At 39.9% G+C, this 13,770-nt stretch overlaps 2 protein-coding genes across 57 annotated transcripts in view; both read right to left on the bottom strand.

The window, feature by feature from the left end:
* Positions 1-2,314: 2,314 nt before the first annotated feature.
* The window catches only part of suco (SUN domain containing ossification factor), a 61,358-nt gene continuing 49,902 nt past the window's right edge, over positions 2,315-13,770 (bottom strand). For 2 of the 7 annotated variants that reach the window (XM_051875786.1, XM_051875784.1), the window contains 6 exons: positions 11,387-12,607; positions 11,209-11,296; positions 9,859-9,963; positions 9,605-9,753; positions 8,552-8,643; positions 6,507-7,112 (listed from right to left, as the gene is read on the bottom strand). In XM_051875786.1, the coding sequence (XP_051731746.1) occupies positions 6,913-7,112; positions 8,552-8,643; positions 9,605-9,753; positions 9,859-9,963; positions 11,209-11,296; positions 11,387-12,607 (1,855 nt within the window). In that variant the 3' untranslated portion in view covers positions 6,507-6,912. Of the gene's footprint in view, positions 3,538-6,503; positions 7,113-8,551; positions 8,644-9,604; positions 9,754-9,858; positions 9,964-11,208; positions 11,297-11,386; positions 12,608-13,770 lie in introns of those variants that run through there. The other 5 variants (XM_051875789.1, XM_051875783.1, XM_051875785.1 and 2 more) reach the window with 5 other exon arrangements.
* LOC127502681 (uncharacterized) lies at positions 3,533-6,420 on the bottom strand. 50 transcript variants are annotated; one of them, XM_051875880.1, is made up of 8 exons: positions 5,798-6,420; positions 5,594-5,644; positions 5,492-5,542; positions 5,184-5,336; positions 4,929-5,132; positions 4,825-4,875; positions 4,670-4,771; positions 3,533-4,565 (listed from the first exon to the last, which is right to left on the bottom strand). In XM_051875880.1, the coding sequence occupies exons 1-8, from the start codon at positions 5,812-5,814 to the stop codon at positions 4,106-4,108; spliced, it is 1,089 nt and encodes a 362-aa protein (XP_051731840.1). In that variant the 5' UTR covers positions 5,815-6,420; the 3' UTR covers positions 3,533-4,105. The 50 variants fall into 50 exon arrangements, with proteins under 50 accessions (XP_051731840.1, XP_051731853.1, XP_051731846.1 ...); XM_051875893.1 differs by lacking the exon at positions 5,492-5,542 and having other exon boundaries at positions 5,184-5,285; XM_051875886.1 differs by lacking the exon at positions 5,492-5,542.

Below are 13,770 nucleotides of genomic sequence, written 5' to 3' on the forward strand. Positions count from 1 at the left end.
ATACATTTTCTCAGTTTAAACATTTGATATGTCATCTATGTTTTATTCTGAATAAAATATTGAAATTTGAAAACTTCCACATCATTGCATTCCTTTATTCACAATTTGTACAGTATCCCAACTTTTTTGGAATCGGGTTTGTACATATTTTATAGAAAGTGATCTATAAAAATACATTATATTACAATTACTACTAACCAAGAATTTTACATTTTCTTTTGTTTCTAATATATATATGTATCAAAATGTTAAAAATATTCGAAATATTGGTCCAGTTCCTGGCAGGTTTATGGATATCTCTTAGGAAATGTGGATGAATATCTGTACAACAAATCAAGACTCCTATCATATAGGTAAGTTTTATGTTCACTGTTTTATGGCTGTAGATGCTTTCATGGGTTTTAATGCTTGTAATTAACAGTAATAAAACCAACACACTGAATAAAGACAACAAAGTGTTTTATTTAGAAATTCACAGTTTCTAATGGCACTACACCGCTGTAGTTACAATTGGAAAAACTAAAAAAAAAAAAAAAAAAAAAAAAAAATCAAATACTGTGCAGTTCGTTCTCACAGACTAGGAGATTTCATTTGGGCGCCACCTAGCAGACGTTTAAATAAATCAGGCATTAACCACTAGAGGGCGCCATACTAAGGAAAGCCTGGGTTGAAAAAGCACTTGTACAAGGTGTGGAGTAGAAAAACAAAGGCATGTGGAGTTCTCCAAAGTGCACAGGAGAGACACACGCTGCGGTCTCTACTCACTCCAAATACTCATCAACATACACACTGGTTGAGAAAACATCCATACATAAACACAAAATCCACAAGCATATATCGATTAGCATTCAAAAAGGAGAAAGGTAGTAAAACGTTTCAAAGTGGAACATGTGTCATGGAAATCACACAGAGATGGTCCATCGTATGCCATCCCAATCTTTCCCTTTTATTGAAATCGTGATGTGAATTCACATTCTCCTAAACTCCTCAGTTTGATAAAAGGTCAATGATGGGATCGTCTGCATGAAAAAGCAAACAAAAAATAATTACAATCTCAGACACCACATAAAGCACACAAGTCTGACGCAGAGAAACTCCACTGGGATGTCAAATGGTCTCTTGGGTGCATTAAAACAACTATGAAAGCAGCAAACACACATATACATAGAAAGTGTGATAAAAGGGAGTGTGTGAGAGCAGACACACATACAGATAATCTTTACATGTACATGACAGGTAGGACAGACCAGAAGGTTGCTTTGCTGGACATGCATAATATGTGCGCAAATACGAGAGCTTGGCCATTATGATTCAACTGGAATCCAGTAACTCAAAGCTCATCCGAACAGATCCGGCGAGGAAGAGTGAATCACAAAGTCAATCAGATGTCCTTTAAAAATTATGTACATCATCTCCATGATCACGTTATGAGCATTAGAACAGATTTATCTGATAGTTAATGTGATTTAAGAATTGATTTGAATGGAATAATAAGTTAATAAATCAAATAAAATATCCAAAATAAATTAAGAGTTTGATTGATGAAGTCAAAATTGATCAAAGTCCTATGAAAGCTTGTTTCCACCACTGAATGAAAAACAAAAAAGCAACTACTTCGGACTTCTTATCTCAGAATTCAGACTTTTTTACTCGCAATTGCAAGTTATAAACTCAAAATTACAAGTTATAAACTCGCAATTGCGTGAAATAAAGTCAGAATTGTGTGATATAAACAATTCTGAGAAAAAGTCAGAATTCTGAGTTTATATTTTTATAACTTTCAATTGCGAGTTCATATGCAACTCTGAGAGAAAAAAAAAAGTCAGAATTGTGAGTTAAAAAGTCACATTTCCCTTTTTTATTTTGTATTCAATGGCGGAAACAAGCTTCCATAGAGTACAACTTTCTCAAAAGGAAAAGAAAGGAAAAAAAGGCAGTGTGTGCAAACTCTGGAGAACAGGAAGATGTTGTCCGTACCATTTGTGTGTATCTGTAATAAATCTTGAGAGCTCTAATATGGAGGTTGGAGGGGCCACTGCATCTCATATGTCACATGACCGTGATCTCATAGAGCCCGGGTCACATTTAAATAAATAAATACATAAATAATTACCGCTAAAAATAACAGAATGTCCCCTACAAACTCCCTGTGTACATATATAGTGTGTAAAAAAAACCTAACGTCTGCATGTGTCTTTTATGATGGCCCTATTGAACATGAAGAAAATGTGCTGTAAACGTACTCCAAAAAGCTGGAGACTGAGCATGAGACACTGTATACTGTATAATGTATGTATGTATGTGTGTGTGTGTGTGTGTGTGTGTGTGTGTGTGTGTGTGTGTGTGTGTGTGTGTGTGTGTGTGTGTGTGTGTGTGTGTGTGTGTGTGTGTGTGTGTGTGTGTGTGTGTGCGCACAGGCCCAGCCTGGACTCGTGGTCACTAGATGGTGAGAGAAACAGGCCTTAATTTGGCTCTAAAAGAAGAAATGAAAACAGAATTAACAAGGACTGGATCTGTTCTTCATTCAGCTCTGTTCACTGGATTGAAGCCCTGTGCTATGTGACATCACTGGTCCCACAAACCAACCACAGACAACGACTGGCGCAGAGTCACGCACACTCACATGTACAAGAATTTCATTTCGAACTAGGAAGGAAAAGACAGTGTGAGAGAGCGTGTTAAATGGACAGTGAAAGAGGAAATGGAAATCTGATGGTCATGTTAGTATAAAGAAAGATGTTGAATGATGTGGGGCTGCCGGCTTCGACAGTTCATATGGTCATGGTGATGCAGCGCCACATCTACATGAGTCTCATTCATACTTGTGAATGTTTATCAGTCATAGTATCCCTATAAGAATAAAAAAAAAAAACCTTAAAGGGAATAATGAAAACAATCCTTAATGGATAAAAAAGGCACATAACCAAAGTTCCATGAACCAGGATGTAGTGAAGATGGTGTCAGGATCATCACTGACAATAAAATCTCAAAACGACGGTGAGATGGAATAAGAGAAAGAAAGATGCCAATGTGAAAAACTCAAACTCGTCCCGTTACAGCTGTCCTTCCAAATGTGGCAACGCCCAGGTCCGCCTTTCCCCTAATGATTTCCTCCAGCGTCGGCATGACCGTCACAGGAAGAGGTGCATGCAGCATCTCCCCCACACACTGGCCCTCCGGCTGCTGCTCTCCGTTCTTGGATCGCCGTCGTTTTAGAGACCTCTTATCCATCTTGCTCTTGGCCGGAAGGAGGGTCAGCGGAGGCTCCCCGTTGCAGAGGATGGGCTCGTGTCCGTTCATCAAGGGGGCGCTGCCGAAAGATTCCTCAGACAGCGTAGAAGCGGAGCTTTCTGAGCTTCCCTCTGACGCACAGTCCCTGGATGAGCAGGTGGACGTGTAGCCGTTGCATGTTGACGGCAGGAAGTGAAGAGATGATTCGTCGTTGCACCTGGGCTCACCATTAACGGCTGTCACTAAGGGGACGGAGGCCCGGAGCGTCTCCACACGGTCCCCTGCTTTTGTCTTGCAGCGTTTCTTCTGAAAGACACAAAAAGAGAGATGATTTAAAGTCTAAATGATGAATTCAGAGATTTATATTTAAACACCTAAAGCCGCTGTAACCGTCTTTGTGCTGAGCGAGTTTGAACATGAACACTAAGAATAGAAATCAAGAAATGACAGCACAACAAAATCACTATGACTATGTGATGATACACACGAGGGCAAAGAAAACAAGGGATCATTAGAGGAGAATTTAAAGGGATAGTTCACCCAAAACGGAAAATGCTGTCATCATTTACTTACCCTCATGTTTTGATGAAATCAGAGCTTTCTGTCCCTCCATAGACAGCTACATGACTACCATTTTGAGATTTCAAAAAGTTCATAAAGAGACTGTAAAACAAATTCATATGAATTGAGTGGTTTAGTCCAAATTTTCTGAAGAGACTATCGCTTTATATGATGAACAGATTTAATTTAGGCTTTTATTCACATATGAATATTGATCAGTGAACATAAACAGAAGCTCAACCGAACATGAATGACGCGCAAGAACAAACCTCTTGTGGAAGCTCAAACGTGCTCAGTAACAGGAGAATGAACCTCAGTGGTTCTTGCGGAAGCTCAAACGTGCTGCGTAACACACGAGAATGAACCTCATTGGTTCTTGAGGAAGCTCAAATGTGCTGCGTAACACGAGAATGAACCTCATTGGTTCTTGCTGAAGTTCAAACGTGCCGCGTAACACGCGAATGAACCTCATTGGTTCTTGCGGAAGCTCAAACGTGCCGCGTGACACGAGAATGAACCTCATTTTTTCTTGCGGAAGCTCAAATGTGCTGCGTAACACGAGAATGAACCTCATTGGTTCTTGCTGAAGTTCAAACGTGCCGCGTAACACGAGAATGAACCTCATTGGTTCTTGAGGAAGCTCAAACGTGCCGCATAACACGAGAATGAACCTCATTGGTTCTTGAGGAAGCTCAAACGTGCCGCGTAACACGAGAATGAACCTCATTGGTTCTTGCGGAAGCTCAAACGTGCCACGTAACACGAGAATGAACCTCATTGGTTCTTGCTGAAGTTCAAACGTGCCGCGTAACACACGAGAATGAACCTCATTGGTTCTTGCTGAAGTTCAAACGTGCCGCGTAACACGAGAATGAACCTCATTGGTTCTTGCGGAAGCTCAAACGTGCCGCGTAACACGAGAATGAACCTCATTGGTTCTTGCGGAAGCTCAAACGTGCCGCGTAACACGAGAATGAACCTCATTTTTTCTTGCGGAAGCTCAAACGTGCCGCGTAACACACGAGAATGAACCTCATTGGTTCTTGCTGAAGTTCAAACGTGCCGCGTAACACGAGAATGAACCTCATTGGTTCTTGCTGAAGCTCAAACGTGCCGCGTAACACACGAGAATGAACCTCATTGGTTCTTGCTGAAGTTCAAACGTGCCGCGTAACACGAGAATGAACCTCATTGGTTCTTGCGGAAGCTCAAACGTGCCGCGTAACACGAGAATGAACCTCATTGGTTCTTGAGGAAGCTCAAACGTGCTGCGTAACATGAGAATGAACCTCATTGGTTCTTGTGGAAGCTCAAACGTGCTGCGTAACACGAGAATGAACCTCATTCGTTCTTGAGGAAGCTCAAACGTGCTGCGTAACATGAGAATGAACCTCATTGGTTCTTGTGGAAGCTCAAATGTGCTGCGTAACACGAGAATGAACCTCATTGGTTCTTGCTGAAGCTCAAACGTGCTGCGTAACACGAGAATGAACCTCATTGGTTCTTGCTGAAGCTCAAACGTGCTGCGTAACACGAGAATGAACCTCATTGGTTCTTGAGGAAGCTCAAACGTGCTGCGTAACACACGAGAATGAACCTCATTGGTTCTTGTGGAAGCTCAAACATGCTGCGTAACATGAGAATGAACCTCATTGGTTCTTGTGGAAGCTCAAACGTGCTGCGTAACATGAGAATGAACCTCATTGGTTCTTGCGGAAGCTCAAACGTGCTGCGTAACACGAGAATGAACCTCATTGGTTCTTGCTGAAGCTCAAACGTGCCGCGTAACACGCAAATGAACCTCATTGGTTCTTGCGGAAGCTCAAACGTGCCGCGTAACACGAGAATGAACCTCATTTTTTCTTGCGGAAGCTCAAACGTGCCGCGTAACACGAGAATGAACCTCATTGGTTCTTGCTGAAGCTCAAACGTGCTGCGTAACACGAGAATGAACCTCACTGGTTCTTGCGGAAGCTCAAACGTGCTGCGTAACACGAGAATGAACCTCATTGGTTCTCGCATGTCAAGCAAACATTCTTGAGCTTCTGTTTACCACAACTGATGTGAGTTGATGAATGTGAATAATGTGAATGTGAATATGTGAATAAAAGCCTAAATTAAATCTGTTCATCATATAAAGCGATAGAGTCTCTTCAGAAAATTTGGACTAAACCGCTCAATTCATATGGATTAGTTTTACGATCTCTTTATGAACTTTTTAAAGCGTAAAGTGTCAGTTGCATAGCTGTCTATGGAGGGACAGAAAGCTCTCAGATTTTATCAAAAATATCGTAATTTGTGTTCTGAAGATGAAAGAAGGTCTTATGGGTGTGGAACAACGAGCAATTAATGACAGAATTTTCATTTTTGGGTGAACTAACCCTTAGTCCTGTTAGCACCATGACAAATGTTCGGTGCAATAAACATCTTACTTTGAATGAATGGATGTTAATAAGCATGCTCAGACTGACATAAAATTTTGCATGCCGTCAATGTAAAGCAATTTTTTTTTTACAGCAATGTGTTCTAATGTCTTTTCCATCACACTGCAACAAAAATGAGATTCAAAAATGAGAACGAATGAGATTCACACTGTTGGTTTTATGCCATTTCATAAAACTACAACTTGGTGGCACTCAATTATTTTTCAAAGTGACAATGAAGAGGATTATTATTGTTAAATAAAACCATAAAAACATTTTTGTTAATTGAAATAAAATATTCTCCACAAATGATCCCTTGTGTTCTTTAACCTCATGTGTCAACAAATGGTCATAGTGATTGTTTTATTGTTTTATTAACTGAAATAAAATAAAATATATTTTTGCATTGGTCTGAACAAACATATTGCATGTGATAATCAGACTGATTATCATGTACATATTTGGTTTCCTTTTTGTTTGGTATTTTTGTTTAGTATAGAGTTCAGAACATTTTTGTTGTCAATGGAATCAGATTAGTTAAATGCATTCTGAATCAGAAAATGATTCTCATCACTAATTCTCAGTCAGCAGAGAAACGGTTAACATCACGGCCTGTCAGAGAGACTCACTGGAAAGAGCTGCGTTCCAAAACACTCACTGCTCTTCACATTTACCGTAGGAGTTCTTATGAAACATGTTATGTAATTAATATGGTTCTTACAGACTCAAAATGGAACAGTAAAACTGGAGCAAACAAAGGCAAGAGCTGTGAGTGGTTTTGAAACCCATCTTCAGTCCCACTACTGTCATGAACACACAGCGGCCGAAACGAACTCCATACCTTTTTCTCTGGAGAAAACCTTAGAGGTTCTACAATGTACAAGTCATCAGGACCTACTAAACAGGGGAGAGAGGGGGCAGGTTAACGGAATGGTATGGCAAACAATAACACAAGCATGACGGCACTTGCAAGTAGTAGCTCAAGTCATTCACAGACACAAAGCATTTCCCTGCTGTTCTTTATGGCTGAAACTGTTGTCCAATTGTAATCCGCCTTGTCAAATCCTATTTCACTTGTTTCATCACCAACAAAGTCTGCATGTGGTAACCATGGCTGCAGCATTAATTGTTTGCATAATGCTGTCATTTGGACACATTTGAAAGTCAAGTTTTTTTCATTTGCATATCTGTATATGCGACACTCAATAATCCACTAAATGTACCACATTTTTCTGTTGTTACTACTTGCAAATGTCCAACGTGTGCCAGCCAAAAGCATCATGTGCTAAAAATATCCAACCTCTGCCTTATGAACACAAACCAATGATGAGCTCACATGCTCCAACACACACACACACACACACACACACACACACACACACACACACACACACACACACACACACACACACACACACACACGCACGCACGCTGCAGCAACGTGAGAGAAAAAATAGCAGGGACAAAAAGGAACAAGCAGAATAGGAAGGATCTGGCATTTAAAGTAGTGACAGTTCAGTTTATCTGGCTGTGTTTGCACAGTTTTTCATCTTAGTTTCTCTGAAATGTTTTTAATAAAGCTGTCATTTGATTACAGATTTTAATCAAAATTAATTACAATTTTGAAAATGTTGCACATTGTGAAATATATATATATATATATAAAAACAATTTAAATTAAATATTATATTCAATAAATATAACTACATATTAAATTTCAATATGTCTGTTTGTATTCATCAATATGAATTTATTAATTTAATACTGGACTTCTCCAATTTGTTCATTTATTTTTAAATAATAAAATCGCACTAAATTAAAAATTTAAATCAAAACCTAGTTTTTTGCTTGTAAAAGAAAATGTTTATTGCTTAAGGGACGTATCTGATCAGCCGACTCAGGTGGGACCAAACATGAGGCATGACTGTGCTGACATTCAATTACAAATCACACTGTGCTCCAGTTTAGGTCACACTGATATTGAACCATCGCCAGACACTGTGGAACTCGTGACAGCTGGACTCAAAACTAGTTCAAGCTGTAAAGTGATCGGTATGGTATTTAATACAAAAGGTGTGATTCTTCTGAGAGCGGCAGCCAAAATGAGAGCACACAAAGTAAGCCATGTTAAGTGGGAAGGCATGATGTTAGTGAGCATCATCTTGGGTTCTCAAGCTGTGAGAAATGAATATGGTGAAATTGAGAATAGACAGAACCACAGCTGAGTGAAACAATGTGCGTTACATGAGAGAAGGGGAGGAGTAGAGAGAAAATAGGACAGAGATAAAGAGAGCTCTGGCATCAGAACTCTCCTCAGTGTCAAAGGTGACTCTTACCTTCTGATGTAGGCAGCTGAAATGACTTCGAACGAACAAGAGGGCAAGAAACTCTCCGTTTCAGACTCATATCATCATATGAGGAAAAACACCTGAGAATGAGAAAGAGAGAAATTATTCACAAATGTACTCAAATATAAACACATTTGAACATTTGGCCAATGCACTGCAAGAAAATGCACTGCAAAAATGTAATGTATTCCTGTGATGACAAAGCTGAATTTTCAGCATCATTACTCAAGTCTTCAGTGTCACATGATCCTTCAGAAATCATTCTAATATTCTGATTTGCTGCTCAAGAAATATTTCTTATTATTATCAATGTTGAAAACAGTTGTACTGCTTAATATTTCTGTGGAAACCGGATACGTTTTTTTTTCAGAATTTTTCATGTTTTAAATAATTAAGACATTACTAACAGGTAAAGTAAATATAATAAATATATAAGCTAATATAGTGCATATATTTAATGAAATGCTCCCTCTAGAGTTGATTTCTCTAGTGAACTAACATGCTATGGACACTAAATGACTTGCCTGAGGTAAATGTAATGCTACGTGAGATATTATTCTCAAGCTGTTTTATTGATGTCTTTCCGCCACTGAAACACTGGTTGAGAAATTACACATAAACGTGCATAGATCATCTGTTCTTCTTCTTCTTTTGCGCTTTTTCCTGTTGTGACGGTTAGCAAACAGCATTGCATTACCGTGCGCACCCCCTTCTGGATTTGAGTGTGAATCGCATGTGACCGACTGTATTCATTTTGCTAGCTATAAACTTGTCAACAATTTACATTTACATTACACTTTAACTAGCTTGATTAGCAAGATAGCTAGATAGCAAGATAGCTCCACTCTTGTCAAAAATGTATAAAACTTCTTAAAACTAATTAATATCAGTTTGAGTCGTCTCTTTCAAACTGTTGTTCTGCCATAACAGTAGTTGACCGCAGGTGACCACAGTAAAGGCCTTTAGAGAACAACTTGCAGCAACACTGAGAATGCATTGTGTTCTTGCATTGCATTCTGATATATTTGGTGTGTGTTATACCTCTTAGGGCTGGGGTAGTGGTTGCTCATGGGAATGGCTGGGCTAGTATTGTGATTGGGCGAGCTCCTGCAGCACTGCATACAGACCAGCAAACCCAGCGTTAGACACAGGATCAGAGAAAGCACCAAGTAACTCTGTCTGTCGGACACCTGCAACACACAGTGTATAACAGGCTTTAAATATTAATATGCATTACTGGGTGGGTCGTGATATTAAGCATTAGATGGGGACGTAATTATATAAGGTTTGTAGACCTCTCGCTGTAACTGTGCAACAGTGGCAGACAGGTTCAGCATGATCTTGGTGGCATTCTCCAGCTGGCTCTGCAACATCTGTATAGACTCTGTCTGTTTCTGGTCCTAAACACACACAGATGCAAACGGTTATCCACATGTTATACGTGTAAAAAAAACACTGTACATGCTACAATGGTATCTGAACAAGTAAGTCACACTTAAAGGATTAGTTCACCCAAAAATGTAAATTCTGTCACTAATTACTCACCCTCATGTCCTTCCGAACCCATAAGACCTTCGTTCATCTTCAACAAAAGGTATTCTCGTCGCTTAATAAAATTAAGGTTGAACCACTGTAGTCACATTGACAATTTTAACGTTATCTTTAGTACCTTTCTAGGCCTTGAAAGTGGTAATTAAATTGCTGTCTATGGAGGAGTCAGAGCTCTCGGATTTCATCAAAAATATCTTCATTTGTGTTCTGAAGATGAACGAAGGTCTTACGGGTGTGGAACGACATCAGGGTGAGTAATTAATAACAGAATTTTCATTTTTGGGTGAACTAGCCCTTTAAAAATGTATCAGTGCCATTTAACTAGGTGAAAAATATTAAACTGAGTGGCATTGTGAAACAAATGGCTTCCCTTTCTGAGCCAGAAAGTGTCATAAATGTTTTGTTTTAATTTGAAAGAGTATGTCTTTAATCAGTTTTTTTTTTTTTTTTTTTTCCAAATGCCATTAGCTGGATAAATAACATAATACAAGAGAAAAACATCCAATAAATAAAAGCATAATTATATTTTGTCTTTTTTTATTAACAGTGCATCTTCATAAAATCACTTTGATGACAGTTTTCTTTCCATGTTGACATACACATGTTCAAAAGTTTGGGGTCAGAAAATTGATGTTTTTTTTTTTTATTTTTTATTTTTATTTAAAAATAAATTAATACTTTTTATAACATTGATAGTGCTTCTTGAGAAGCAAATCAGCATATTAGAGTGATTTCTGAAGGATCATACGACACTGAAGCCTGGAGTAATGATGCTGAAAATTCAGCTTTGTATGGGGGGGGAAGCATTTTAAAATATTTATAATAGAAAACAGTAATTTTCAATTGTAATAAAATTTCACAATATTACGTTTTTTACAGTATTTTGGATCAAATAAATGCAGCCTTGGCAAGCAGAAGAGACTTCTTTTAAAAACATTTAAAAATCGTACCGATCCCAAATGTTTGGATGGTACTTTTCTACTGAAATAGGATATTTTATTTAATACACTGTCAAAATAATTTTTGGAGTCACTGTATATTCCAGTTGCCAATGTCAGTTTAAATTGCTAATGTTCAGTGTGACTGATAGTAACCTGCTCCTCTGCAATTCTGGAGGTGTTCTGCAGTTTGATGATGGTCTTGTTGAAAGCCCGCTGCATCTCCTCCATCTGTTTGCGATACCTGAGTGACAGCAGAACAGATGAATAAGAAAATGTGTCCCACTATGATGATTTTACGTTTGGCAGTGTGTGTGTGTGTGTGTGTGTGTACCTCTGGCTAAGCTCCTCCAGGTATCTGCTGCTGAGGGACATGTTCATCTCCAGTGCTTTAATTCTGTTATTCAATCTCATGAACACAGATTCTTTCTGGTTGGATCCGTGCACCTGATTCCCATTGCCATTCCCATGTCCCATTTCCGCCGATTGCTGCTGCTCTGCGTAAAACTCTCCGGCGGTGCGGTGCGGGAGCAGAATGTCGTCTACTGTCTCCTCTTGAGGCAGAGGGGCTTCGGAAAGCTCCGGTTGGGTGGCCACAGCACTGTGGTGAGGCTCTTCAACCCCTGTGGCCCTGCCGTTATCTGACGCCTCTGGAATCGGGATGGGAAGTTCGGTAGGAGGCGGGATGTCAGCGGGGCGGGTGTGGGTAAGCAACGGCTGAACTGTCTGCTCTTTAGTGGGGACGGGGAGCTCCAGTTTGGGAGGGTCCGTCTCTGGGCTGTTGGTTTCAGTGGTGGTGGAGGAGAGCATAGAGGAGGTGGGAGACAGGACGCTGCTGCAGATGCTCACGGGGGCGCGGGTCTCTGGGATGTCTACCAGGTACTGCGGACGCTGGTCTACGGGCTCTCCCACGGGTAGGGACTCTGGGATGTTTTGGGTGGGGGTGTCGGAGAAGCTATGTGGGGGAAGGGTGGAGGTGCGGCTGGGCTCCAAGACGATGGTCTCAGGTGGGAGTTCCTGCTCGCTCGCTGCAAACTCCCCACCAGAGGACTGAGGCGGAGCAGCCACTGTTTCAGTGGGGGAAATCCTTTCAGCTTGTGCCTGAGAGGGCCGCTCTGGCTCTGGAAGTTTCTCAGAGGGTGGAAGGGGCTCTTGGGTTGGGGTGGTGGCCGAGAGGGACTGCTGAGGAGCCGTTTGAGTGTCTGTGTCAGTGTGTGTGTGCTGTGCTTTGTGGCGGCGGTCTCTGCGCTGACGCTGTAGTGCTAAAGCTGCCGAACAGTAGCAGTAAAAGTGTTCGTGCAAAGACGCCAAGCAGGACAAAGTCGAGAGGTGGCCACAGTGTGTGGCGCTCTCCCTCTCCCACATCTCCTCTAGTCTTTTCTCCTCCTCTTGCTCCTCCTCCAGCAGGGTCACCGTTGGCTGGGTGGCCTCTTCTTCCTCTTCAATGAGGATGACGATGCGGCTCTCCTCAGGGGGAGGTTCTGAAGGAGCCTCGGTAACAGGATCCTCTGACTCCTCCTTCACTAGAGTGGGATCCAACTCAAGAATATCTTGCCTGGAGGTAAGTAGACCCAGAATGTTATTACTTGAATTGCTTGTTTAATTTTACAAAATTACTAAAACTTAAAATAAAAGTGAAACTTGAAAATATAAAAATAAAAGCCAATTAAAAATATTAAATACAACAATAGTATATAAAAATACTACAGTAAAACCGGCAAAAGAACAATAAATATAGGAGGTCTATACACCTTGTGCACTCTATTCCAAGTATTCTGAAGTCTTATGACAAACGTCTAAGAAACAGACCAAAATTCGTTCACATTTACTGAAAATATAATTACTATAAATAATAGTAAAATACTGACATGTTCTAATGATGTTTACTCAAGTGAGTTGTTAGCTGTTGCAACCAGTTAGAACCAGAACAGTCAGATTTGTAAATTAATCATTTAGACGAGTTTTATCCACATTATTTTTCAGGTAAGAGCAGGCCATTTGTAATTTAAATTATTATTTTAAAGTATTGTCTTAATTATGAACATGCTAGTTTGTAGTGCAAACAGTTTTACAGTTTACTGCACTTTGATATTCTTCTCGTTATTTCCCTACAGCGGCTAATAAATTGAAAGTCTGATTCACATTCACAGAAAACACCTTACTTCCACATTGAATAATAAGGTGGATAAACCAGATCACCTAAATCACTGAAGAGATTTGACTCAAAATAACGATTCATTTTGATAAATGTTTTTTTTAAACCCTAAATCAAACATTGCTATTTCTCTCCTGAACATGCCAAGTAGAGCAAGATTTTAAACATTAAAAATGATAGTGGGGTTTGAAATGGTGCAAGGGTGAGTAAAAGATGACAGAACTTTCATTTTTCTGTGAACTAAATATTTTGGCCAATTTGATTCTGCTTTCAGCTACCAACAAGAATGTAGTATTTTCAGTTAGATTTACCATATTTGACCATGTTTAAATGCATTCTGCATAATTTAGCAGATTGAGTCTGGGCCTGTTATGAGGCAGATACAGTTTATTAGAGTTTTATAAGCTTGTACTGTATCAGAAAAAGGACCCAGTGGTTGACTTGGTATGCGAGCAAACAGTCCAAACCAGTCTGTGCTGGAATACGCTAGCTTGTGGCTCAGTATTGAGTAAGTTTTAATGTGCTGGATGATCAGGGGGTGTGTGAGTATGTGAGTGTTTGTG

This window comes from Ctenopharyngodon idella, chromosome 20 (genome assembly GCF_019924925.1).
Source record: "Ctenopharyngodon idella isolate HZGC_01 chromosome 20, HZGC01, whole genome shotgun sequence".
NCBI classification, from domain to species: Eukaryota; Metazoa; Chordata; class Actinopteri; order Cypriniformes; family Xenocyprididae; genus Ctenopharyngodon; species Ctenopharyngodon idella.

What these genes read in the sequence shown, in the direction of transcription:
- LOC127502681 (XM_051875849.1), bottom strand. Translation starts at nt 5,814, where the DNA reads ATGCGAGAACCAATGAGGTTCATTCTCGTGTTACGCAGCACGTTTGAG. An exon ending in CTTCCACAAGAACCAATGAG is followed by an intron (nt 5,133 to 5,183) that starts GTTCATTCTCAT and finishes AGAACGAATGAG; the next exon opens with GTTCATTCTCGTGTTACGCA. An exon ending in CTTCAGCAAGAACCAATGAG is followed by an intron (nt 4,772 to 4,824) that starts GTTCATTCTCGT and finishes AGAAAAAATGAG; the next exon opens with GTTCATTCTCGTGTTACGCG.